Here is a 27105-nt window from a genome sequence, read left to right as displayed (position 1 = left end):
GTCAGAAAACACCCTGTGAAATGGAAACATAGAGGACAAAGCGGCCAACTCCCCTAACCTTCTGACTGATGGAACTGCCACCAGAGAGAGCATCATAAGGGTAAAGAACTCTAAATCAATAGCCTTCTATGGTTCAAAAGGAGCACGCATCAAGGACTCAATACCACCGCCAAGTCCCAAGAAGGTACGGAACTCACCGACAAAGGGCGATATTTTGACAAACTCATCAAAAGCTGGGGGCACCAAACCATCCACATCCAACAAAGTCTTCCATGGACCCCCGGATGCTAGGATTGCTGTCCACTGTGTTCCAAACGGAGCCACAATCAAACCCATTTAAGAACCACCCTACAAAAATACCATCACCAACAGTAAACTCACATTAGTAGGATCAAGACCCCTGACCCCACACCATGTGGAAAAAGACATCCAATACTGATAATCTGAGCAACGAATAGACCACGGTCTGGACGCATGTAACGTAGCCAACAAAGTGTCTGAAACTCCCTGGCCTTACACACCACTTCCCTCAACCTTCAGACCATCAAACCGAGGCTCAGCAGACTTCCCCTCCACAAAATGGGAACACCTGAGGGGACGGGACCACTGGGAGAAACCACTCCAGGGCCCTCAACCTTTTCAATACAGGGGAAATCAACTGGTCTGCTGTCACTGGGGAGCCACCAGAATAATCTCAGCTCTCAACTTCCACACTCCCACCAGCAAGGGTTCAACAAGCAGAAACTGAGAAAAGGCATAGATAAGACCCACTGGCCACTGACAGGACAGGACAGGGCATGGAATCCCCAAGCCCGCACGGACTGGCCTTTGCATAGAACAACTGAACATTGGTATCAGTCTGGGAGGCAAAAAGATCCATTACAGCATCCCCCAAAGATGAGACAATTGAGCAAACACTCATAGATTCACAGAAAAGACCCCAGAAACTCACTGCTTAGCAAAAGTGCGGTCACATTGACCGTCCCTTGAATGTGAATGGCTTCCAGAGAAACCAGAGCCAATGTAAGCAACTACCAAGCCAACATGATTAGACGCCTGGACCGAATCCCTCAACCCTCTGTTTGTTCACAAAAGCATATGCAGGGACACTCGGTTCTCCCCAGCACCGCCTTCCCAGCAAATGGGAACTGAACACAAGAAGAACACAACTCAGAGCCTTGAGTTCCCACTAATTTGAGGTATGACCTGCCCTGGAACAAGTCCAACATTGCACCTGCAAATCGATACCCCATGTGTCTGACCTGGAAAACTGGCATCCATGGAAAGAAATAATGGATTGGGTGGATGTAACTGAACCCCCTGCACCAGGTGTGCGGTGTCTAAACCCCATTCCAGATTCCACCTGATCCTCCGAGTCAGAGGAATTGAAAATCCCAAAATTTGGGACACTGGGTCCCAAAGACCTAGAATCCAAGTGACCAACTGGTGAAGCTGAAAGTGAGTGCACTTGACAACAAAGATCGCAGACGCCAGGTCTCTCTGAACCCTGGGCCAAGCAGCCATGCTTGTGCAGATATGTGCCAACAGACTCCTGATGTGACCCTGCTGCTTGATCACTCGCCCATCCAGCAAACACACTCAACCATGCTGAGACTGGAACTGTGCCTCAAAGAAAACCCAGTCATGGGACGGGTTTAAGGAGGACCTTTACCATGAGACGAGGAACCCATGAGAACCCAGTACTGCCGGCACCCGTACTATAAGGGCAAAAAACATCACCTGTGATGAAGCTTGCACCGACCAATCGTCCAAAGACTGGTGAACCAAGATACCCTCTGAATGCAGAAAATGCCATGAATGGAGCCAGTACTTAGGGAAACGCCCTTGGGAAGTAATTGAGAATGAATGGAAAGACGCAAAACTGGCAAAGAGCAAATCACAGAAACTTCTGATGGGAGGATTCATGGGAACATGAAGATAAGCATCCTCCCGGACAATGGAAGTCAACCAATTCCCCTGGCCTAATCAAGGGAATGATTGACTGCAGCGTCAACGTCTAAAAGTGAATCATCTGGAACCAAGCATTGACCCACATAAAACAAGCACTGGCTTATAAGCACCAACGTCTTCAAGACCAGAAACAGAAAGGAATAAGCGCCCATACCCCACTCTCCTGCAGGAACTGGAATAACTGCACCTTCTGAAGCAGCATTTCTACCCTGTGGAGCAGCTCTAGATGTTTCGGACCCCAGGCTGGAAGACGAGTCACTCTGGGCCCTGTACATGATGGAGCGTACACTAACTCCTCCACATAGTCATCTCCGACCATGCTGAGAATCCAATGAACTGTTACATTATGACGCAAAAGAAATGATGCAGGCTCCCTCCAACCGCTATTCCCCCGTAGCTGTCAAGAATGCTTCGGAACAGGACCTTCATTTGACCAGAGTACCCCATTCAACTCTCTGCGAGGAGAAGAACAGGTAATATATCCCAGAACTTTTCATAATCAGACCAACCTTTATATTGCAGAGAACGTATACTGTCTCTAAAGGCATAAGAAATCATTGAATCCAGTAAATGCTGCATTGAGGGTGGCCTGCAGAGCCAGATTATCTGCCACATTATGGGAAAGAACCTCCTCCCTTTCCAACATATATGGTTTCTGTAACAATCGTGGAACTGAGACATTATCGATCTCCTTCCACTCTGCCATCTCTGAGCGGACCATACAAAGGTATTGCCATAGCACAAGGCTTTGAGTATTGTGGAAATAAAGCCTCTACATGAAATGGAAAAAACCCCAGATACTGGCGTACTCCAGACAGGGTGTCCTCCTTTCGTCACACCACAGATATTTTCCAGAAGAAGAAGAGGGCTGACCCGAAACTGAAGATGAGCTTCATGAGCCAGAGAGGATCTGCCCGCCTACCCCTTGTTCGAACCAGCAAAAGACCCTTCCGCCGCAGCTTCAATGATGTCCTGGACCTCCGACTGCGACAGTAAAGGAACAGTAGTAGTCCTGCTAGTAGAAGGAACATTGACAGGAATTTGAGCCGCATCATCGGAGGAAAAAGAAATAACATGCCACCATTTCACCGCAAGGTTTCCAGACATCATTCTGACACGCAAAGGAGTGAGGAATAACCTCATTCCGCTCCGGACAGTAAGCATAAATACTTGCAGTACACCAAGTGACCAACCTAGGACTGTAAACGCACCAATAAAAATCTGTAGAAAAGTGTGCGTGATTATGAAGGAACTGGATGTCAGGTTGTCCACTTCCATGATAAGAATCATTCTTATTATGGAAGCAGACAACCTGACATCCAGCCCTACTCGCAGATAAGCGCACACCGGCCCTTACCAAGGCGGCCCCTCCATCGCGGACTATTACCTCACTTTACTGCTCCCCTCAACCAGGAACGTTACTCATGCCCTGAAGAAGTTCATTTTATGAACGAAACGCGTTGGCTGGCACCCCCTTTTTTTGAAAATAAAGAATTACTCAATTACTCAAGAATTCTTAAAACATCACAAGACTCATTGACTAATTGATTACCATTTATTGCAATAACGAGCAGTGCACCATTCCACAAGTCCTATTTCCTCACTTATCTGCATTGCAGTTGGCACTCAACGATGGCGAATGCTGGAGCAGTTTTGTGCACACTCAACCTAGATTGACGACCTCTTACACTACAAGGGAACACCACAGGGAAGTGCGGTCACTGTGTCCGCCGTTCTTTGGAAACACAATCAACTCTGATTAAGTGTAGGGTGTTGTGCAGGATGTTGTGGCTTTCTTAATAGAATTTCTAAAATATTAACAGATGTTCGAATAATTTCACATTTGAATTATTTATTTGGAATTGCGCAAGTCCCTTCATAAAAGCTGAAGGCTTTATCCGTTGCTTTGCCCCCAGAAAAAAGTCAATAAACGGGGCTCCGACCCAATAATTGTGCACTCCTTGTAAGAATGCTACTCGCCTGTGGAGACACACTGGCCACGGACGGCCAATGCTTGGGAGAGCTTAGGCATGGATCTTTGGAGCCCTGGGCAGGGGCAGTGCTAGATTTATGCAGGTGGTGAGCACCGGCACTCATTGTCTTGGGCCAGGACTTGTCTGACTTGTTTTTATTTCATCAGATTTTGATCCAGTACAGAGAAAAGCAGAAAGCGGAGAAAAAAGGAGGAATAGAAGCATATGAAAATAATGACAAAAGGCAGAAAACCAGGATGAAAAAGAACCAACAAGAGTGAAATAAAGAGACAGTGTAGTATGGTGGAAGAAAGAGGCAGAAGGTGGAATCAAAACTAGGCAGCCTTGGTAGTTGCAAACATCAGCATTTGGGAGTGTTGGTGGTAGGCTCCTAAGAAACAAGCACTGGCAAAGCCAATAGGTTTCGCCTATGAGAAATCTATCGGCTTTCTCAATTTTATTTGTATGTTGCACAGCAGTAGAGCTGCTGTACAACATGACTTAATAGTTAAATTAAAAAAAGATATAACATGGTCAAAGCGGGCCACGTCATCGCCCTAGCGCTTTAAAGAAAGTACTTTAAGCCATGTTGCACAGCAGATAAACTGCTGTGCAACATGTAAAAAAATACATTGATAAACCCAATTGATTTTGCATAGGCAAAACCTATTGGCTTTGCCAATGTTTGTCCTCTTTTACACCAAAGGATTTGAAAAGACTGAGAGGGCTGGGGCTTTGTCAGTTCGATTAGTGGCATATGACCTCAAGCAGACAGCATCCCCTCATCCGCATTCACTTTTGTATGTCCCGGCAGGGACTTGGTACAGGTGCAGGATATAGGACTGTGCTTCTCAAGAGTTTTGCAGGATCAAATGAGGTTATTCTACCCACCTAGTGGTATGCATTTACCTTTACATCCACAGTGTTTGGGCGGGGGGGGGGGGGTTGGGGAAAAACAGGAAAGCAAGGACAAGATAACTAACAGGAGAGGGAGGTAGCAAGACAATTTAGGACGAGAAGGGGGTGGGGCAAAGAACGAGAATGAAATGGAAAAATAACAGGTGGGATGAGCCAAGCAAGAACGTGAAGGGGTGGGCTAGTTGGTATGGGGCAAACAACAACAGTGCGTGGAGGGAGGAGCAAAAAAAAAAAATAGGACAGTAAGGACGGGATAAGGGACAACAGGGGAGAGGGGGGCAGAAAGACAATGGAGAGCAGGAAGGGGTAGGACAAACAATGAAGATTAGAGGAGCGAAGGACTGCAAACACATTCATTTGCATGGAAAGCTTGAAAGAAGGGAAAAAAAAGTACCTCCCCAAATGGCCGGCCAGTGGAACACTGGAAGAAACACTTGGTCCTGGCTCCACGGCATGACGATGGATACGAGGAGGAGCCGCTGACCACCAAGGTAACAAGAGTGACATGGTAGCCAATGGCAAGTATAGTGACGTGGGACTCAGCCAGTGGTAAGTAAATTGACATGGGAACCATGTGGGAGACCGCCAATAGTAAGTAAGGGGCTGTATCTAAGCTCCTATTAAGATTGTTTTTTTTTTTTTAATACAAGAGATTTCCCAAAAGAGCTGTGCAAGAGAAACCTAAAAGATGGATCCCTGCACATATTTTCGTACAAGGCAAATTGACATTTCATCACCCATTCTCTTGACATAGGGCTAGATTTTTAAGCTTCAAGGGGCAACCTGACACCATGTTTTTGCCACACTAGCTGGCTGTGTAAGATTATCTTACTGAAAACAGGCACTGCTGACTGACGATCACACAGTGTCAAATAAGGGATGAAAATAGATTCATCTGTGCACTCCACTCTGCTCACTCAGAGTATCTGTATGCACTAGGAAGTAAATCACAATGCTTGTTTTATATTCATTGTAACGTGCTCTGCTACTTTCAACCTAGAATTCTACTATTTTACATTTGCATATAATGTTTTCCCCAGTTTTTTTAGATGCTCTTTCACTGAATTAATTTTGTTCAGCAACGTTTTCTTTTCCCCCACCACCTTTCGATAATTTGTTTTCATCATTACTGCATGTTTTAAGACCGTTCTTTACTGGTCAGAAGACAACACTGGTGTCTTGACTTCTAGTGTTTAACATTTTAGAGGCATCTTTTATATATATATTTTTTTAGATAACATCGGTTGCCCTCCTTATTTATGCACTAAAGTCCAAAATAAAGGAGAAAACGCTGACTCTAAACTCAAAATCTTAGCCATTTGACAAAATCTCCTTGTCTAACGAGTGACCACTCATTGTGTAGTATCCATATTGGAGATAGACTTCTTTTCATACAACGTACCATTTTGTTCTGAACTCTGAGCCGAATAATGCGTCCACAGAGTTTATAGAAAGGACCAGGACTTACTGGATACCAAAGAATGCGCTATGGGATGCGGATCCTACACGGTTGTGCTAACATGAGCTTGATTCAGTTATATACAATCTCCATGACATAATCTCATATCCTTTCCGATGTTAGAACTAGGGCTCTTGGTTTCCTGCAGGTCTAAGAACCGCTACATTTATACCATAGTGTTTCAACATGATACAATTCACATGGCAAAGAAATACATTTTTCTGGAAAAGAAAACATTCAAGCAATAGTTACACTAGCCAGTTATGGTACAAGTAGCTGGAATTAAATTGGGCAGTAAATAAACAATTCTATGATTTGGAGAGATCAGACAAAGACCCAGGGTCTGACAGATATGTGGGTTACACCTGAGGATGAGTGTACACATGTGGGGGCTTGGATATGTATAGCTAGAAGGGGTTTTAGGATATTCCCTCTAAAGAGTCCATACACCACATTAGTCTGACAAAGAAAGCATCAAATGTTGTCAGTCTTACCTTGTATAGGTTTCCTTGGGTGGTGCAGCAGGTCCATAGCCTATTAAGGTCTGTTGCTTTTCAGTGGGAGATGGTACCACATCAACCATGGTCTGTAATCCACTGGCATTTCGTGCTTTTGTGATTGTCGTTTCAATGAACACAGGTGATCCGGAGTCTTTCTTAAATGACTGGCGGATAGGAGAGTTCCTGTCGGTCTGCATGGAGTGAGGTGGCATGTGAGGATTATGAGTATGAATGTCTGCCATTCTCATATCAGCCACCCTATGTGGTGAAGATGGAGGTGTTTTGGAACCTAAACTTGGCAGGTGACTGTCAGTGTATTTTCTTGATTTCTGTCTATACAATGATTGTTCCATCATTTCTGATTGTACTGTAGAACTTGAGTAAGTGCTTGACGACCTCAATGCACCCCGATGATAAGTAAATACATGATCAGGGAGGTCAAGTGGATGTCCAGTATGAGAGGAGGCCACACTCATTCGTCCCTCAAGAAACATGTAGGGGTCCGCATACATGCCCTCATTTCGTAACAGCTGAACATTCTTGTTGCTCAGATCCTCATCTGGTTTAACGTCCCGTCTTTCCAAAATGGCACTAGGGCTTGGAGATATAGATCTGGACACAGGCATGTTGCCTAGTCTTTCTTTCGGAATAGCTGTGTTACCTTGTCCACTTAGTGGCCGAGCACCACCATAAGGAATCCTGGATGGTGAAGGGGGCATCGAATGAGATATCTGTGCAGCAGGAGGTGAATTTGGGGCTACGTGTTGATGGGTAGCAGATCCTGGACGAAGGAGCGGTGGGCCTTCTCTACCTGTATATGTGATTTCTCTCTGCATCTGAAAAAAGAAAGGAATAGATTAAGAGCTATCTTTAACAGAGAAGACTAAAAATTTTCTTAGATACTATAATTTATACAGATTCACTTTAAACATGATTTATTTTAAGAAGATATTAGGGATTCTCAGGTGTCCATTTCCTATTAAGGCAAACTAACTGTTGCAGATCCGAAAGATTTTCAAAGGTGAGGGTTATTTGCTATAGAGAGGACGTCATGCTTCATACTTCCTTTTAAATAGTTAGGCAAGGAGATGTTTAGGACAGAGTGAAAATATCACAATAGAAAAAATCTACAGTGTAAGAAAAGACCAACTGTTTAATGTTGCAGTTCAGAACTATTTAGTATACAGGCACATACTGCAATACAAATAAAAATGAGACTAGTTGGATCACTGATTAAGGTCACCAGGACTCAATGTCATTAAAGTCACCATGTTCCAGTCCTAATGTTTCTTCTATAAATCAAAAAATTGAAATAATTTGAACCAGGACCACAAATCCTCAAATGTACTGAGGTAGGAAATAAAAACCAAGGACCTAACATGGAGCAATCTGGTGAAGTCTTAGGTAAGCTTTACATGCGACTTCTCAAATAATAACCCATTTGTTTGCACACTTATTGAACTTGAAAACAAGTTATCTTTGCTTACATAAACAAACTACATGTTTAAGGATATAAGCAGATATGGTCAACAAACAAAGGGAATTTTATAAATTGATAGGTTACAACCAAGAAATGTTGCTGAAAAGTCTCCTCGAACAGGGTCTTAAATAAACTTTAAACTTGTACAGACCACTCCATAAAGGCAATGATGACTATACAGATTCAAATACAAATGATCGACTGTAGTAGAAATGTGTAGCCTAATGCGGCAAGTAACATTATTTTTTCAGGAAGACGCTTCTGATTTGATGTGCTCAATCTTGTCGGGCTGTTAAAACAACATGAGCCAATGTTTTTAATGTACATTTTGTCAAACACAATTGCCCACATGTTCTAGAAGAAAACGGTAAGGAAACCACCAACCCTCAACACAGGTCCCAGTTACTTAACTAAGAATGTCTATATTAACAAAATATGAAAAAAGGTTTAACTGAGTGTCATTGAATTAAGCCAAGCAAAGTCTACTTTAGTGACCTTTCACCAATATTTAGAAGAATATACATGGGTTCTTTCCATGGGTTATCTGATCAGCGGTGAGACTTGAGTATTAACTGGGCAGAAGGTGGCCAAGGAGTGCCAAATAAGAATTCCGGAACTGCAATCTCAAAAACAAGCCCACTGGCATGCAGAACCCTCCTCTACAGCATCAATACCCACAGACAAGAGGACATATTGGTATGGGAGCAAATAAGACCATTCTGAAAAGAGAACAGCAACTCAAGAAAAAGAACCAGCAAATCTGATAACAAATGCACATATAACAAAATCACAACACAGTGGGTATTAAAGACTCAAAGGAGGTGATGATTACCTTTGTTGCCCCAACACAAGCATAATATCAGTGTTATTTACTTATGCATGCCCTTTCAGACCCTCAAAATAATTTAGTGTTTCTTCTGGTTTGCACATAGAGTCACACAATTAAAGAAATATGCATTGCCCTTTAAGTACTTAGAAGTTTCCTGAAGAATACATATTGTCACATATTAGGATAATTGCAGGAAGAGACATGTCACAGACTCCAGCTGTACAATGGCAAACTGAAGCTGGGGTCGAAACTGCCAGGACATCAAACAATACTCTGAGCACTGACAGCACGCAGGAGCTTAGAGAAATATTGCATAAACTTTCTGCACAGTACTTTTTCTAAACATACTCTCGTTTAGCACAGTTTTTGCACTCCCTGTTTTAAGGTTCTCTGCCCCAAACTCCCCCCGTTTTGTGGTTTTATGCCCCAGACCTCGCTTGCGGAATAATGGAGACTTGTAGTTTTCTCTCCGGCTATCCCAAGTTATCTTTTTGTGATTCTTTATCCCCCTTTTTAGGTCTGGGTTTTGATGACACAGACATATTGATAATATATATACAGCAAGGGTTTTGGATCCACCCATTTCGATCATTGGCTTATTTTGTTTAACCTGACTTTTTCAGCCCTGGGCCACAGACTTGGTCATTCATATCTTGGCTCAGCACAGCAGAATATTCATCTCTCGCATAATATTATTGGCGTTCTGAGTATCTTTCTACCTTCACTCCAGTACGTGCCTTAAACTGCACAAGGGACTACTTACAACTGCAGCCCTCTCGGTCTACTGATGCTGGCTCCCTCTGGTGTATCGCTCTCCAATGCCTAACGCTACCTGAGAAACCACATTAAATCCAAACCTATTAGTTTGCATGGGCTAATTAGATCTGGCTTCACAGCTCAGCTTTCTGCAGGGCCCACTATGACAAACTATTTCAAATTGGGTTAGAGTGGATTTTGGCTCCCCCCAGAGAAGTATTGCTCTCTCAATTCACACTATTAGTTGTTTGGTGTGTTCCACCTCCTAGGGATATGGTCATTATACACAGGAAGCATCCTTGTTGTTTTGTTTATGTCCTCATGCAGTCTAATTTTAATGTTTGTCAGGACTCACCTGTTGCTTACTAAGTGCTTGATATGCACTTATGAACAGGTATTGGCAAGGCTCAAATTTCTGACTTCAAAATGCCAACAGAGGGATGCACAATTGCTGCTTGCATGAATTTGCTCATTAAAGCCGGACTTGATCTTGCTAATGCTTGTTCAGCCTCTTGCCCTTCAGCCCCCTAGTGGTCATCTCCCTTCCTCCACTAAACATTGTACAGTCCCATATCAAAGGTCACAATGGAGGGACAAATCAGTTACAGCACCTCACTAATCACCCAATAGGTTATACAGAAGCCTGCAGGTCCCGCAGGCTCATTCAAATAGCCAGGTCTTGAGGGCCCTTTGGAATCCCGGAAGTGAAGTGATGGTCTGGAGTTGTGTGGGGAGGCGGTTTCAGGTCTTTGCTGCGATGTGGGATAAGGAGCGTCCTTCACTTCTTCTGTATATGCGGGGAGTGTGGGCAAACGATAGGGAGGTAGAGCGTCGCCATCTCGGCGGTTGGTGGAAGTTCAGCCCGATGTGAAGGTAGGCGGGTCCTTGGTTGTGTACAGCCTTGTGTGCGTGGGTCAGCAGCTTGAGTTGGCATCGCTTCTGTATGGGGAGCCAGTGGAGTTGCTGGAGGCGGTCTGTAATGTGGGTTCATCGTGGAAGGCCAAGGTTGAGTCTGGCTACGGCATTCTATATGGTATGAAGTCTCTGTAGAAGGTGTGTGGTAATTCCTACATAGAAAGTGTTGCCGTAGTCCAGTTGGCTGGTGACGAGGGTCAGAGTCACGGTGAGTCTCGCGTGCAGTGGTAGCCACTTGAAGTTTTTACGCAACATGTGCAGAGTGCAGAAGCAGGAGGTTGGAGACTGGGATTTCTTGGTGAGCTTGTGGTCAAGGATGCATGTGCAAGCAGTAGGGAAACGTCTACGGCACCTTTACCCCTGCTGCTGCTGCTGGCCCTCGGGAAAGGAAAATGGTCTTTAATATCCCACAGAACCGCTATGTCTGGGTGTCTGTTGGTCTGGGGAGGCACACAGCACTGCCCCAGTCCGGAGTATGTTTCGGTGTCTATTGGCCTTATTGAGGGCGCTCTAAGAGGAGGGCCAGTCTCCGGCATGTTTTCATATCACAATCCTGCATGTCGTATGTAAGGTGTCAGTGTGCCAGCTGGATAGTTTTTTTCCTGCTGCCACGAAAAGTAAATGCTGATTGATGTCTTTCAAAGTGATTATTTGGCGTCAGGCCTCAGGAAGAATCCTCATTCTCGTACCCTTTACACTAAAAACTGGATCTGCTGCATAGCGAGATTTATTACAAAAAAAGCAGCTTTGGGTAAAATCTGAATAGGGAAAGGAAAACAATGAATATATATCTGGGAAGAATGTAAAAATGTCACCTTTCCTGAGCAACGACTAACAACAAAAAAACATCTCTGCGTCTGAGTGAAAGACATTCAGGAAACGCTCCGGTTTTTCTCCTTTGGGCAGTGAACATTCTGCAGGGGTGGTGTGCATTTTTGCTCAGCGAATGCCTTCTTTCATGATACCTGCATGGCCTGTAAACACGCCACAGGAAACAACATCACATACTGGTGTTTACAGACCGTGAAATATAGCTTTCATTTAAAAATGGCAGGGCAAACCTTCCTTTCACGTTTGGTTTTGGTGTAAGCTGTTTATTTTCACTTCCTCTTTCTGCATAGGGCTAGCCTAGGCCAGGGGCCACTTCAGAGCCCTTGTCAACGGAAGAGGGGCTTCAGGGCCAGTAGCAATAGGATTATCTGCTTAATGGAACATGCCCACTGCGGCAGAAAGGCGCTGGAGCCAGGGTCGCCTTCTGTTCCGCAGAACAAAAGCTGCTGACAGAGGGGAGTCCTCAGGAACCTCCTGAATCTTTGCTTATTAAATTGTCTTTGCTGTGAATTTGTAGAGGAGGCGAGTTCCGCAGGGATGGAGACTGGTGCGCGGAGGGTTCTGCTCCCAAAAGCCTTCCATTTCACCACGAATGGGAGCCCGCTTGGCTGCTCTTGGGTAGCTCGTCAGCTCATCAATAAGCAGGAAAGACAGAATGGCGCCTGTCCAGGAAGGGCATTGGGCACTTGGTATTAAAGTGATAAATTTGACTCTTTGCCTGATTGGGAGCCAATAGAGGGTCATTATTGGTACACGGTAAATATGACCGATGAGCTTTAGGCCGAATATGAGGCAAGCAGCTCAAATTTACATTTACTGGAGCTTGGCCATAGTCTTTGCAGGAGGCCCTTGTATATACCTTTGGTTTCATACCTTCTTCACATCCCCACATATAGCACAGGGGTTCTGTGGACAATGCAATAGAGGAAGAGATCATGAAGGGCACACCGGGTAAAACATTTTTATGAATCTGTTCACATGTGGAATCATAGACATACTGCCATCATGAAGAACAACCAAGCGATGGACATTTAAGGTCACCTACACCCAAGACAAATATATCCGTCGTGAATGTGGGCGGCGTGAATCAGTTCTAGTGCCTCCAGTTATGGATGCTCCGAAGCAATGCATAATCTGCTGACAATTATCTGGAGTGTTAGAAAGACTGGTCCATAATTACGTGTTGTTCAGGTTCCCAAGTACCCAATGTTGAAAGAGGCAGAAATATTACAAGGGGTGCAATGCATACACCGAAGAGAATTTGAGATTGAATTAACTCCAACAGAGGTGACATCCGTGGACATGGAAATATAGGAGGACACTTAACTGGGGAGACCGATTGAACAGGAAAGAAATCAACCACTTAAGGGCCTTGCTTTGGTATCACAGTTATCTGCAAGCTGGGTGACGAGTATCTAATGAGTACCACAATCACAAGAACTATGTCTAAGCATGGGGGAGAGATATTGACTGGTTGATTGTAAGGGACCATGGATCAATCTTGAGCATCTTCAGTGGAGGGGTTATCAGTGCTTGCTTTAGTGGCTTTGGGACCTCTCCAAGCCGACAGGAGCATTATGTTCTAGATGAAAGGTGAAAGAGCTGGATGACAAAGTTCAAGGACCTTGAGATTGCAGGTTTCTTTGGCAAAACTGTGGGCTCTTGGTGCCAAAAATCCCTGTTATTGATGACGATGACCATGCGGAATGTAGTGATAAACAGAGTCATTCCTTAAGCAGTAACATGCAATTGAGGAGTCAAGAAAGGTATGTTCTCACAGAGTGTCACCTCACAAAGGTGTGTTATAGGGAGATAGCGTAGATGCCATGTGTCCACAACTATGTTAACAATGCTCCCAATATTTCAGCGATGGGCAATGAAATACTCTGCAAGCATGATGTAATGGATGGAGCCTACTTTGCCAAGGAGGCTCACAATATGGGAACTACTAGCATAATATTCCAGGGCCAACAGCGTGCTAGCCAGGGGCACCATCACGCCAAAGATCCCAGACTATGCCCAAAAAGTGTCACATTTATTTCAGATCACACTATATACCAGGGCTGAACCTTTCATGCCAGAGGGTCACTGTATGGTGGGAGCCCCTGGGATGCTAGGGTCAGGCAGGGAGTATTTATGGATGAAGAGTGACAGACAGAAAGACAGAAGCGACACCAGACACACTACACTCTTTTTGAAACACAAAACACACAAAGAGATGGTTGTGGCATTTCTAATTGGCTTTCACTGTTGACACTGATAGTCTGGAGATGTGCAATACTGATGCAGGACAGTTGTCACACAGTTGCAGACCCTCAGATTTACCACAAAAAGGGGCTTCAGTATAAAACACCCACTGGTGAGCCAGGCTGGTGAAAAAGTTGAGGTCTGCCAAAAGGATCTGTGTATGTGAGGTGAGGGAGTTTTTAAATGTTTCTAGCTATTATTTGTGCTAGTTGAGAAGGGATAGTCAATATGTAAGCTGGGCACCCCCTGTTTAATGGTTTAGGTTGTCGGAGGAACCTTGGGTATAGACACTAGAAAAGTGTTAGGAAGGTAAAAAGAATAAATCGGAAGAGGCCCAATATATGTAGACTATGATGGGTGATGAAGAGATGGTAGAGATGATGGGCTGAAATAACTATTGCTTGAAGAAGTTAAGGAACAGAGATGGAACTTAAATACAGCAGCACTGAGTGGGTGACAGTGATGTGTCAAATGAGTTACAGATGCAAGCAAACCACCTCCCACAATTTTAGAAAGGAGAATGACGTTTGTTAGTCGTAAAAGTGGGTTTTGTTAAAAGCCATCAAATGCTCTTGCCAAGCCCGCTTTTGCTTTACTCCTTATGTACCCTCAGGGGTTTCCTCCTGCTCTGGGCTGCCGATCATAAAGCATTTCCTTTCTTGTGATCTGTGGTCCGCGTCTGGTCATAAATCCTCTAACTATGCTGGATTTTTTCCAGGTTTAGTTGGCCATGCTGCGGCTAGTTCAAAGGCAGTATGATGTCCGTATGATGATAATTTCATTTCCCTTTATATGGTTAGGTGTGACTAGTTATAGGATTCAAATCGGAGTGCCATGTATTTGAACGATTGCAGCTCAAACACCTGTTTCTGCAGGGATTGTAATTAGTAGTTGTGCAAACTTGACCACACCAGTTAATTACCAGGTGTGAAAGTCCGCACTCCCCAGATTAATTACAGCAGGTCAAACCTGGCGAAATTTAGAGGAGAAACGGACCAGGGCATGCGGTTTTTGTGCGGTAAACACTAAAATATACAATTTATGCCCAATTTTTGGGTAAAACTCTAAACAGCTGCGATTTACAGGACCCGATAAATTCCAAACCCCCTCTTCTCAGATTTTATGAGGTGCACTAAATATAGCATCCGATACCGGGGCACTCGCAGTCAAGGTCAGAGTATGGCCATTTCAAGATGGCCTTCAGGTCGTGGTTGTCATTTTTTAGGGACTTCGCATATATGCACATGCATTCATGCTTGCTTATTCTGTACTCAAAAACATAGGGCTGGTGTTTTCCTTACATATTTTGCCTCAAAGTTTCTTCCCCAAAGAACCTCGGCAAATATGTATCGGGCCATATAACTGTGCATGACTAACTCTTACATATCAGTACAAAAATTCTCCGTTAACGGTCGTTTAAAAAACGTAAACTGACTGTGAAAAGAATATCAGGTGATAAGTTGGAATCCAAGGAATTATTTTATTTCAAACATGTTGGTTATATTTGAATAATTGTACAGACATTATAGAAGGCCTCTGTTTTGGGGCCGAAACGCGCCATGGCGGTGCGTGGTACACTAATGGATTAAATAAATACCTTGCACTCAGACGATTGGGTCCGTTTCGTCTGTCCAGTATCTTGGAGGTTTGCGACGGAGTTCTTCTCACATTATAGAAGGTATCAATGAGAGGCTGCCATTTTAAGAATCCCCTTGCCTTTCTTTCTTTTGATCTCACATTGTCACGATTACTTCACGTTCTCATTATATACCCTATAACCGTCTGTACGCACACGTCTCAATCACTTCACTACATAGCGTGGAATGAGATTACTTATGGTTCCATAAGGCCTTTTATGGTTGTTAAAACAACTATCCTGAAAGGCATGTACTGAGGTAACCGGACCACTTGTATTTAATAAACAGTTCCAGCATAATTTAGGGGGAAAGAGGGTGGGCGAAAGCCCTGTTTCGCTGTCCTTTCTATTGTCCTTTGTATTTCTCCGAATGCCCATTTATGAAATGAAGCACAAGACCTCTGTTCCACTGTCATTATGTTCCCAACAATCCTTTACCACTTCAACTATTTGGGAGCAGTACAGCTCCCATAAAGATGCACTCAGTAGCTTTGCTGCTATCAGAAACATCATGGCCACCATCGTCCCAGGCAACTTTACAGGATATTTATGGGAGTCCGAGATCCCCGAGATTATGCAAAGGGCACCTGTGAGGTCCATCACCCAACGGCATCCTTCTGGGCCATCCCCACCACATGTGAATAGGGCTTTATTCTGCCTAAACCACCTCCAGCATAATGCAAATCAACTGAAATATTTATTCAACCTAATTTGGCCTCTGTACATTAGATTATGGCCCATATCTCTTTAAAGAACACTAGATCAGGAAGAAGCAACGGATCTACTCTAAGAACCCAGCTACCCGTTCCAACCACTCGTTGACTGTATCTTACACTATGTACAGAGCTCCAATGCTTCTCGGCTATATTTGTGCTATACAAATATTCCATACATATATACATGCTGTAATCAAATATATGGGTCTGATATTTTCCTAAAATATTTTACCTCAAAGATTCTTTAAAAAAAAAAAAAAAGCAAAATGACGGTGACAGCCATATAAACAAATCAAAATTATCCAGGAGTCAAGCAAAGACATGTCTGAACACCTACCACAACTTAAGCATAAAAACCTCTTAAATTGTTTTACAAAACTACCAGTTGGAAGCTTAACTGACGAACGTTTCAGCTTCTAGTTTGTATGGCGCCAGGATGGAAGTGACATTTTCAGAACATGTTTAACCAGAAGTGCGGCATTCCGCAGTTTATTTACTGTGCTGTGAAAAAGAGGGTCACGGGCTCAAATTTAGGCAGTCGAATGGAAATCTGAGCAAGCTTTGAACGCTTTTGGTGACGGTGGTCCGTAGGAGTATGGTTAGCACAATGTCACAAAATGCCATTGACCAGGGCCGACTTTAGGGCAGCGCAACTGGTGCGGCACTGACCTGTGGAGAGGGGTGCTGACCTAAGGTGGGGATGCTGTGTTTAAATAAAGCACAGCATGTGAATCCAGAAAAGATTCACGCTGCAAAACCGATGATTAGACAGATATGGGGCACTTTTGGCCGGTGGTAGTGAGAGAATCCGAGGAGGCAGTCATAGGGTGTGGGGGCACCAAATATGACTGTCGCACCGGGTGCCACCAGCGCTAAAGCCGGCCCTGCCATTGACCACCAGGGCACAAGAAATAGGAGGGTGAGCTCCGTTACACTGATGCTTTCTGTGCCCAAAAATCCAATACAGAGGGAGCCAAAAGGGCTTTTTGGGCGTTTTTCAGCTCGTTCTGGACATTGTGAAATGGGAAAAAAACACACACTGTCACACGTGGCCAAGTACAAAAAATTACTTTTACTACAAGACAAGTACATCAGCCGATTGCTTGTACCTCAAACCCGAGATTGCTACCCAATATAAAACAATGGGAAGTTCTCACTGAGGACTAATTCTGTATAACATATGTAAACACAAACAAACATGACAAAATAAAAGCACAATAAGCACATCAGCCATGACAGCTTATTGGTTTTTCTTCGGTAACATGATCCTCCAAACAAGTTTTGTGTAATGGGCGTGCCTAATTACGCACAATAGGTCACCGTTAAGGTATCTTTCGTGCAAGGAACAGGTTCTACAATTCACGGATGGCCCTAATTACAAACACCTTTAAAACTCTGTTTCAGGGTAGAAGAAATTAATTTTGTTTTACTTCTATTAAAAGTTAAATGTACTAAAAAGGAATTCGCAAAACCAACAGATCTGGCGCTGGCTGCCACTTTCTTGACTTAGCCAATGCTTGCCTTGTTTAGGATTGGTTCTTGCAAAACCTTTGGGAGATCTGTGGGCACCCCCATCAACATAAATAATAAAAACTTTAGCAAAAATAACAAATATATTTTCTAGTCTCAAAAAGCGCAAATTGGCATGGCTGAAGTGGGTTGACACACAGGCCCATGCTTCATACCGTTTTTTTGGGAGGGGGAATAAACATGTGAATGACAACAACACACCAACGAACGGTGACATCTGACCAAGATGCCCTGCATGCAAGCTTTTTGAATATTTGATTTTACTAACATGTGAAGCTCTTATCTGCTGGAAGGGCTCTGTAAATAATGGTTTGTTTTCGAATGTTTTATTATGGCTTTTGCAAAACTGTATTGATGGGAAAGCTGCCAAGCACTTGTCATTGTAAAAAACGTACATTGGGTAAAAGCAACAATATTTATTTTCTGGTCACAAAAATCACCCACTGCCAAAGTTGTGTTTGGCAATGGCTGGAACTACTTTGTGTGTGGATGTGCTCCTAGCAGAATGTCACTACCCAGAGTGAAGTTAGCCAATTGCTGAAATAAGCTGACCCCATGCTGTAGTTGGCAGAATGAAAGAGTGCATAAAACATCAACAGACCAATGGATGAAAAGGACAGCCAAAAACCACTACATATCTCAAGTATATGTAACTTCTGCCCTTAAATAACTATAACTTGCGCCCTGCTATGCACAGTTTGTTATCAATGATGTCATAGAACGTGGCATGAGTGATGTAATATGTGAGATAATTAGCAGCGCTTGGCGAGAGCGCAGGTTATAGTTACTTTAGGGCATGGGTTACAGTTACTAGAGATAACTATAACTGGTAAATTTCAGTGACTATGTTTGTTTAAAACGATATATTTTTAGTGACTAGTAACTATAAATATCATTTTAACCTTTTTTTATTGCATTTCTAAGTTTTTTTAACGTAAGTTAGTGTCAATATATAAAAGGCAAGCCTGGTGGTTTTATTAATAGGCATTTCAATAAAGCATTTCTAATAATCTAATAATGCACTGCTTATATCCCTTCAAATTATATCATCCATCTGAAATCATAGCATTTATAACAACATTTATGATATCTCAAATCTCATCATTTCTGAGAACAAAGTGCATGGTATAGTGGTGGGTTATGGTTACTGTTGCGTGGTTAGCGAGCTGAAAACTGGAAGAGCGCTAGTTAAAATAATGTGCATAAATTATAAATGTAAGGTATAACTAACTTACATTCAAAAAGTGTCTGTACTTTAAGTTTGGTTTATCTAGAAAGAATAAAATAAAGTTTTCCTAACTATAACTAAGTTTAAACCTTTGTTTCTTTATTGAATTTCATTTTCGTAATTTTGTTTTAATAAAAATGTTTTTCAAATTGTAGAGTCCAGTTTTGTTGAGTGGAGTTCTGTTATATGGAGTGTCATGCAGTACAGTGGAGGACGGTGTTGTAGAGTGTAGTGGAATAGCGTATAGTGGAGAAAAGTGTAATACAGTGGAGTGGCGTCTCCTAGAGTACAGTGGCCTGACATGCAGTGGAGTGTAGTGGCGTATAGAAGAGTCAAGTAAAGTGTCACAAATCGGAGTGGGATTTCTTTCGTACATCATAGTGGAGTGCTGTATCATGAAGTATTGGAAAGTCTTGTACAGTGGAGTGTTGTACAGTACAGTGTCACGCGATAGAGAGGAGTACAGAGTTGTACATTGGAGTGTATGGGGAAGAGAGTGGAGTCTTGTAGTGTTGCATACATTGTAGTACAGTTTTTAGAGTGGAGTTGCATAGAGTAGAGAAGAGTGCCGTGGAGCAGTGTAGAGTGGAGAGTCAAACAGTGTTGCAGAGTGGGGTAAATTATTGTATAGTGGAGTTGAGCTGAGGTGCGCAGGACAGAGTGGAGTTAATTGTCATAGAGTGGAGTGTTAATGTTGTAAATTAAAGTAGAGTGGGTTGGAGTGGAGTAGAGTGGCACGGTGCAGTATACAGTGGAGACAAGTGTCAGACTAGAGTGGTGTGACATACAGTGGAGTGGTTTGGCGTGTTTTACAGTCTTGGAAAGTGTCAGAGTGGAGTATGGTGCAGTGCCACAGAGTGGATTAAGGTGTTATAGAGTGGAGTAGAGCTGAGTGCGGAGATTCCTTCGTCAGTTTTGTTTATTTGCTGATTAAAGATAAGCTGATACGACCCCCCCCGGGAGTGCTATACTTTGTTACTAGACGAGGACGAAGTTAGAGAAGCGTGAATATATATATATTTTTAGAGTTTTATATAGCCCGAACTAGACCCGAGACATCGGGTATCAGAGCGCTTTACACAGCACCAGTTTCATTACAGAAGGACACATTCATTTTTGTTAGGCACAGGGAGATTAAGTGATTTGCCCAGAATCACAGGATGTTGAGCGTCGTTGCCGAGACTCGAACCCGGTTCCCCAGCTTCGAGGTCGACCGCTCTAGCCGTAAGGCTACATCCTCTCCCATATATATATATATATAACTACCCAGTCGTGACTGCCACTAGTTATATATCTATATAAAAACTAGTGGCAGGCACCACTGGTTAGTTATAGTTAGGTAAGCCATTTCCATAAGAAATGTGCTTTTCTGTTGCTAATAACTTTGGTATAGTTTTATGAATTTGAACGAAACTTTCCAAACAAGGGCTCTCTTTCGCTTAAGTTTAAACATTGTAACTTTTTGGTGATCTGCCAAGCAGGGGGTGGGGGGTGGGGTGAGTGGGAGGTGTGGAGCCAAGAAAAAAAGGGGGTCCCAAAACTTAAAATTTGCATGCATTTTCCATAGGCTTCTTTAACCCCTTCAGTGCCCATGACGAGCTGGACTCGTCATGGGCTGCGGTGGCGCTGTGCCCATGACGAGTCCAGCTCGTCATGAACTCCGCCCGCTAATACAAAGCGCGGCACTGGGCGGGGAAAGGGGCGGGCATGCAAGGGGTTAAGAAGGGCTACAGCAAAAATTGCTGAACAGACTTACACAAAATTTTGCAGGAAGCTAGATCTTAGTCCGCAGATTGGGAGTTTTGTGATTTGGTATAAATCTGTTCAGTAGTTGTTGCTTTTTTTAAAAAAATGAAGAGTAAAAAATATTTGTATATCTGGTTGGTTGGGTCCGCAAAGGGCTCGCGAGACTCCAAATAAAAAAATAGTGTTCCAATTGGCCCAGGAAGCTTTTTTTTCCGTGGGCCAATTTGCTCCTGCGGATCGAGCTCTATGAATAGCTGCGAGCAACATCAGAAAAATTTGGGGTGTACACAGGTTGCACAAAATTTTGTAGAAAGGTAATATGGTAGTTACCCGCCTCTATGTAAACTATAAAACAAACTAACACACTAATTGAATGCGGTCATCAGTGAGGTCATCAATGGTGTCATTTGAGATGCCATCAGTGATGTCATCAATGATACCATAGAACATTTCATGAGTGATGTAATACGTGAGGTCATAAGCAGTGCATGGCAGGGGCCCTAGCTATAGTTATCTCTGCTAACAGTAACTGGTGAATCCGTTTATCTTTTTTAGTTCAAAACGTTAATGTTGTCACTGACATATTCACTTTACCCTTTGGTTTTTTTCAGTGAATATTTACACATACAGTCACAAACACAACACACATCTTTAGTAAAGTCAAAATAAAATGTTGCAATATATTTCCAATTATCCCAACCGCAGCTCCTCCTAAGTTAAATACTTTGAAGTTGGGCCCACCTCCCAAGCTTTATATTAAAGAGGAAAAGCAGGTGGGGCAAGAGTTGAGGTAAGGGGCTATAGAGCGGTGGCAAGCTTATAAAAATAGTTTCAAGTACCTTTTATTTAGCTCTTAATCCACACTGATTGTGAAATGTATAACAGCGCAAATGCATCAAATAAAAGCAAAAATTGGCCAAAAACTCTGCACCCCATTATTGGAGTGCTGTAGACCTCTCACACTCCTAAGCCCCAGTGCAAATGTTCTTGCTGCAGTAATTGAAGCTACTGTCCTGCAAAGTAGCCTGTCCCTTCAGATTCCTTCGTCCCCTTTCCTGGGCCTTCACTCCAAGACCCAAAGCATACCGTCGGTTTTCATGACTGTTAAGAAAGAATACTAGACTGTGTACATTTATTGAAATAAACAAACCTTTTGCATTTTTTTTTACTTCTCTTTGGATATTACATGTATGCAATTAACAGGTTCATAAGTTTTTGGAGTGATTCCAACTTTATTTTCATGATTTGCAGTGCACAGGCCACTGATCACTCCTAAGTAGTGAGGTGTAAGCATGGTACCGAACACTTAATATACAATAATAGTGTTTAAACTAACTTGTTATTAAAATACAGGGCCCTAAATATATCATATTCAGTGTGCAACAGCTTTCCACAGCTACAGTTTTAAAAGTTGTCAATCTAAAAGAAACAGAAAAAACAACCGTAATTAAAAGCGAAATCATATTTGGGTCTCAAATGGTGCCCGCTGCTACTGGAACTAATTTCTGTGTGGATGTGCTTCTTGTGAAAGGGAAGATTGATATCACTCTGTGTAGTTAGCCAATCTCTTCAGTGGACTGACCCGTTGCTCCATACTATATTCTGTAGTGGGCAAAATAAATATTTGGATGACATAACACCCCAGTTGAAGAGGGCTGATGAAATCCCCTCAAAGTTAGTACATTATACACAGAATTATAGTAAAATTAGAGGGTCAAGGTTAACACCAGACATAGAAAGGTATGGTGGAAGAATGTTTGCATCTATAGGCAAATGTGTGTGCCCACTCCACATATGCTGTCTGTAAGGAATACCCATCACTAACTGATTTTTAGGTCTCGCCTGAGCCGGTGCGCATGCGCTGCCCTGAGAGGCATTTAGTAAGGGCTTTTAAACCCTGAACACACGCTTGTGCGTTTTTTTTTATCACCCGCAATTGGCCTTTGCGTGCGTCTTTCTCAGAAATACAGCACGCTATTGGTCCACGGCGGGTGCATGTCCTGCCTTCTCTGTCCCCTGGCCTAGGGAGCTCGGGAGCGAGAAGCAGCGCCATCTGTTTCCAATGATCTAATTGGAAACAGATGGCAGTCAGCGCTGGTTATCTTATTTTTGTGGGTTACTAGAAGGTATGACAGGCATTCAACCTCTTCTCTGCCGTCTGTTGCTGCGCACATTTTCTGCACAAACTTGTTTATCACTTTCTTACTGCCAGAGCCTTTCATCTCGATATGTGGCAGGAGGCGCCCCCCCGCAATACCACTCAGTGCCACATAATTATATGCTACATAATTACACTGCACTCAATGCAACATACACTGCAAATAATACCACCCAGTGCCACATAACTACACTCTACTGAATGCATCATACACTCCACACAATACCACTCAGTGCCAGATAATTATATGCTACATAATTACACTGCACTCAATGCAACATACACATCAAATACCACACAGTGCCACATAATTACACACTACATAATTACACTCTACTGAACGGAACATACACTCCATACAATACCACTCAGTGCCACATAGTTATATGCTACATAATTACACTGCACTCAATGCAACATACTCTGCAAATAATACCACTCAGTGCCATAATTACACACCACATAATTACACTCTACTGAATGCAACATATACTCCACACAATACCACTCAGTACCACATAATTACATGCCATATATTTGCACTCTACTCAATGCAACATAAATACACTCCACATAATACCACTCTGTGCCATATAGTTCCACGCCACATACTTACACTCTATTCAATGCAACATAAATGCACTCCACATAATACCACACAGTGCCACATAATTATATGCTACATAATTACACTGCACTCAATTCAACATACACTCCATAAAATACCACTCAGTGCCACATAATGATATGCTACATAATTACACTGCACTCAATGCAACATACACTCCAAATAATACCACGCAGTGCCACATAATTATATGCTACATAATTACACTGCACTCAATGCAACATACATACATTTACGTAGTTTGCACTGGCTACGAGTGAGGAAAAGAATAGAATTCAAAGCTCTAACCCTAGCATATAGGGCATTGAGGGAGAAAGGTCCAAAATATCTGGAAAAGAGAATACAGAAATACACCCAGACCAGGGTCCTAAGATCCAACCTTCAGGAACTGCTAGTAACTCCACGATTCAAAAAATCCAGAATCGGTGGATGCTCGTTCTCAGTAAAAACGACTGCCTTATGGAACACCATGCCGATACACATTAGGAAAGCCAAGACAGAAAGACTATTTAGGAAAACATTGAAAACGTGGATGTTTAGCCTTCTCTGAATCTCATATATGGCACTATCCCTGCTGTTGTTGCTGTTACTAGCGCCGGGACACCACCGTCGGGGGTAGCCGTGCGCTTTATAAGTGGTAATATTAATAATAATAATAATAGTACACTCCAAATACCACTCAGTGCCACATAATTACACTCTACTGAATGCAACATACACTCCACACAATACCACTCAGTGCCACATAATTATTTGCTACATAATTACACTGCGCACAATGCAACATAAATACACTCAACATAATACCACTCAGTACCACAGAATTACACGTCACATAATTGCACAACATTCAATGCAACAAATACACGCCACATACCACTCAGTACCATATAATTACAAGCCACATAATTACACTCTACTTAATGCAACATAAATACAGTCAACATAATACCTCTCAGTGCCACATAATTACACACAACATAATAACACTCTACTCAATGCAACATAAATACACTCCATATAATACCACTCAGTGCCACATAATTACATGCCCCATATTGACACTCTACTCAATGCAACATAAATAAACAACATAATACCACTCAGTACCACATAATTACACATCACATAATTACACTATTCAATGCAACATAAATACACTCCACATACCACCACTGTGGCACATAATTAGACGCCACATAATTACTCTATTCAATGCAACATAAATACACTCCACATACCACTCAGTACCACATAATTACACACCACATAATTACTCTACTCAATGCAACATAAATACTCTCCACATAAATGCACTCTATACCACATACCTCAAATCAACATAAATGCACTCCACACCATGATACAATTTTACTAAACATAATTTTACACAACACCACAGTTCCAGGCCAAACTATCCAACTCCACACATTTCCAATACACACCAAATAATTACACACCAAACAACATATTTCAACTCCACAACTCCACAATCCACAACTTACCTCCAATCCACACCATATAATGTCACCACCTGAGCACCAAACATCATTCACCACCACCATTTTGCATCAGCGCACCACCTAAGCATCACGTAAGTCTGCCCTTGGAATCTGGCATCTGTTGATTCTCCCCTAGTGCCCGTCCGCTTCTTGTGTTCTAATTAAATTATTATTTTCCAACCTCCACTCCCCCGTTATTTATGTACTGCTCCCCCATAACAAAAAATGTTATAACAAACAAGCATGAGAACAGGCAGGAAGAAGTTGTCAGCAGTGCAAGTACAAAAAAATTAGAAGATATTTTTATGTTAAAATCTTTTTTGTATCTGGTTTTTCAGGTGTATATAATGTCGTCTTTGTTTTTTGTATAAAGGTAACAAAAATGCTTAACACTTTTTATTATAACTTTTCAACAGAATTCACAGCAGCCACAATGCTCTACAACATAGCCAAAAGTTCACATAAGGTCCCAAAGGCGAGACCTATTGGCTATGCCAATGCTTGTTTTGCCCTTCCTTCCACTTGGCATTACCCTCCCACATTTGGCAGCCACCTGGTCTAAAAACCCCAACTGACTCGCCCCTACATGTTATTACCTTTAAGCAGAGGTTTTGTAAAGAAGCTCTTGTAAAATGTGCGTCATTTAATGAGGTTTTCTCTACACAAAATTCCCTGTCGGGTAACAAAGGCTTGCTGTGTGTCCTGGTCTGATGTTTACATACAGTGTGCATGTGTGGTTCCTGGTGCCATGCAAATGCTTTCCAGCTCACACATCTACCCTAGAGCACAGATATGAAAATGATGTGTGCCTTGGCATAAATACATTACAGATGAACTCCCACAGATAGGGAGCATTCCAAATAGAAACAAGCATTACAATGCAATGGTCTCGGCATTGTTAAAGTTAGAGCTATTGGCATTGCTCATGACATTATTTTTGTTTTCAAAACATTTAAAGAAATGGCATTGTTATTTACAATGTCAATAGCTTAATCACTCTCAAATGCGAGACATATTGCATTTGCAGCCACACACAGAGCCACACACACAAAGCCACCCACACACACAGAGCCACCTACACACACACACACAGAGCCTCCCACACGCACAAAGAGCCACTCACACACACAGAGCCACCCCCACACACACACAGCCATCTGCGCTCCCTCAGCCGGCTTGTGAGTGTAACGTCCCATGTGCTTGTGCTGGCGTCACTAGGATGAGCTAGTCCCCATTGTTTGGTTTGCTGCGTGCGTTAATGACAGCTTTGCGGTAATTGTTCATTGTATGTAAGACATCAGGCCAATCTGAGCTGTCAGTCTAAGGAACAGGGCCTGGATGCTCACGTTGGCCCCTATACTATGGACATCTTATTGTGTAACTATATAGCAAGCTGCTTCCGTGCGCATTCGCATCATCGTCTTTATGAAGTCTGCAAAGGGAGATGTTGAATTTGCTTATGCAACTGAATGAAAGGCTGCAGCGGGTTCAGAGCTCGTATATAAAGAGGTGTACATATTTTCTATTAGCTGTGTTGTGGGGCTTTTTCTGCGTCTGTCCAGCGATAAACTGATCGCCGCACTCCCATGGCAATTCCTTGTAATGCTAGGAGTCTCCTTCACGTGCTCTTTGAAATGACGCGGTGAAACGCCCGCCATGTTGTTTTACTGAAGGATGGGGTGTAATATCTAAAACCACAAGGCCAGCCAAGCAGTGTGGCTAGAAACCTCCTTGTGACGCCAGCTCGGATGCTTGAGCGGCACAACTTTTGGCAGTTTTTCACCCGGAAGACTTTTGGAGAGCTTCATTGCAGATATGTGACCGGGTCGCCTCTGTTCAAATCACTGTCGCTATGTAACCCACACCCCCTTTTTACTGTCCTGTACAGTACGGGGGGGGGAGGATGGGGAGGGGGGGCTGCACGTAGCGGACTTTCCTGCACACCGCGCTTCTGCCATTTCTAATCTCTATAAACCAGTTTACTGTATCCTGCAAGCGTTTCAACATTGGTGATTGCCAGGAAGTACGTAGCACATCGGGGGCTTGATGGCAAGCAGTGTGTGCCAGTGGTATTTAGCCAGC

At 42.9% G+C, this 27105-nt stretch overlaps 1 protein-coding gene across 15 annotated transcripts in view; it reads right to left on the bottom strand.

Annotated features, from left to right (window-relative positions):
- Window positions 1-27105, bottom strand: part of KIAA1217 (KIAA1217 ortholog) — a 1240780-nt gene that overhangs the window by 202899 nt on the left and 1010776 nt on the right. For all 15 annotated transcript variants that reach the window (XM_085631670.1, XM_085631677.1, XM_085631672.1 and 12 more), the window contains one exon: window positions 6816-7657. In XM_085631670.1, the coding sequence (XP_085487796.1) occupies window positions 6816-7657 (842 nt within the window). The remainder of the gene's footprint in view (window positions 1-6815; window positions 7658-27105) is intronic.

Source organism: Triturus cristatus, chromosome 10 (assembly GCF_964204655.1).
Source record: "Triturus cristatus chromosome 10, aTriCri1.1, whole genome shotgun sequence".
Taxonomy (NCBI): domain Eukaryota; kingdom Metazoa; phylum Chordata; class Amphibia; order Caudata; family Salamandridae; genus Triturus; species Triturus cristatus.
This window is presented reverse-complemented; position numbering and strand designations above follow the sequence as displayed.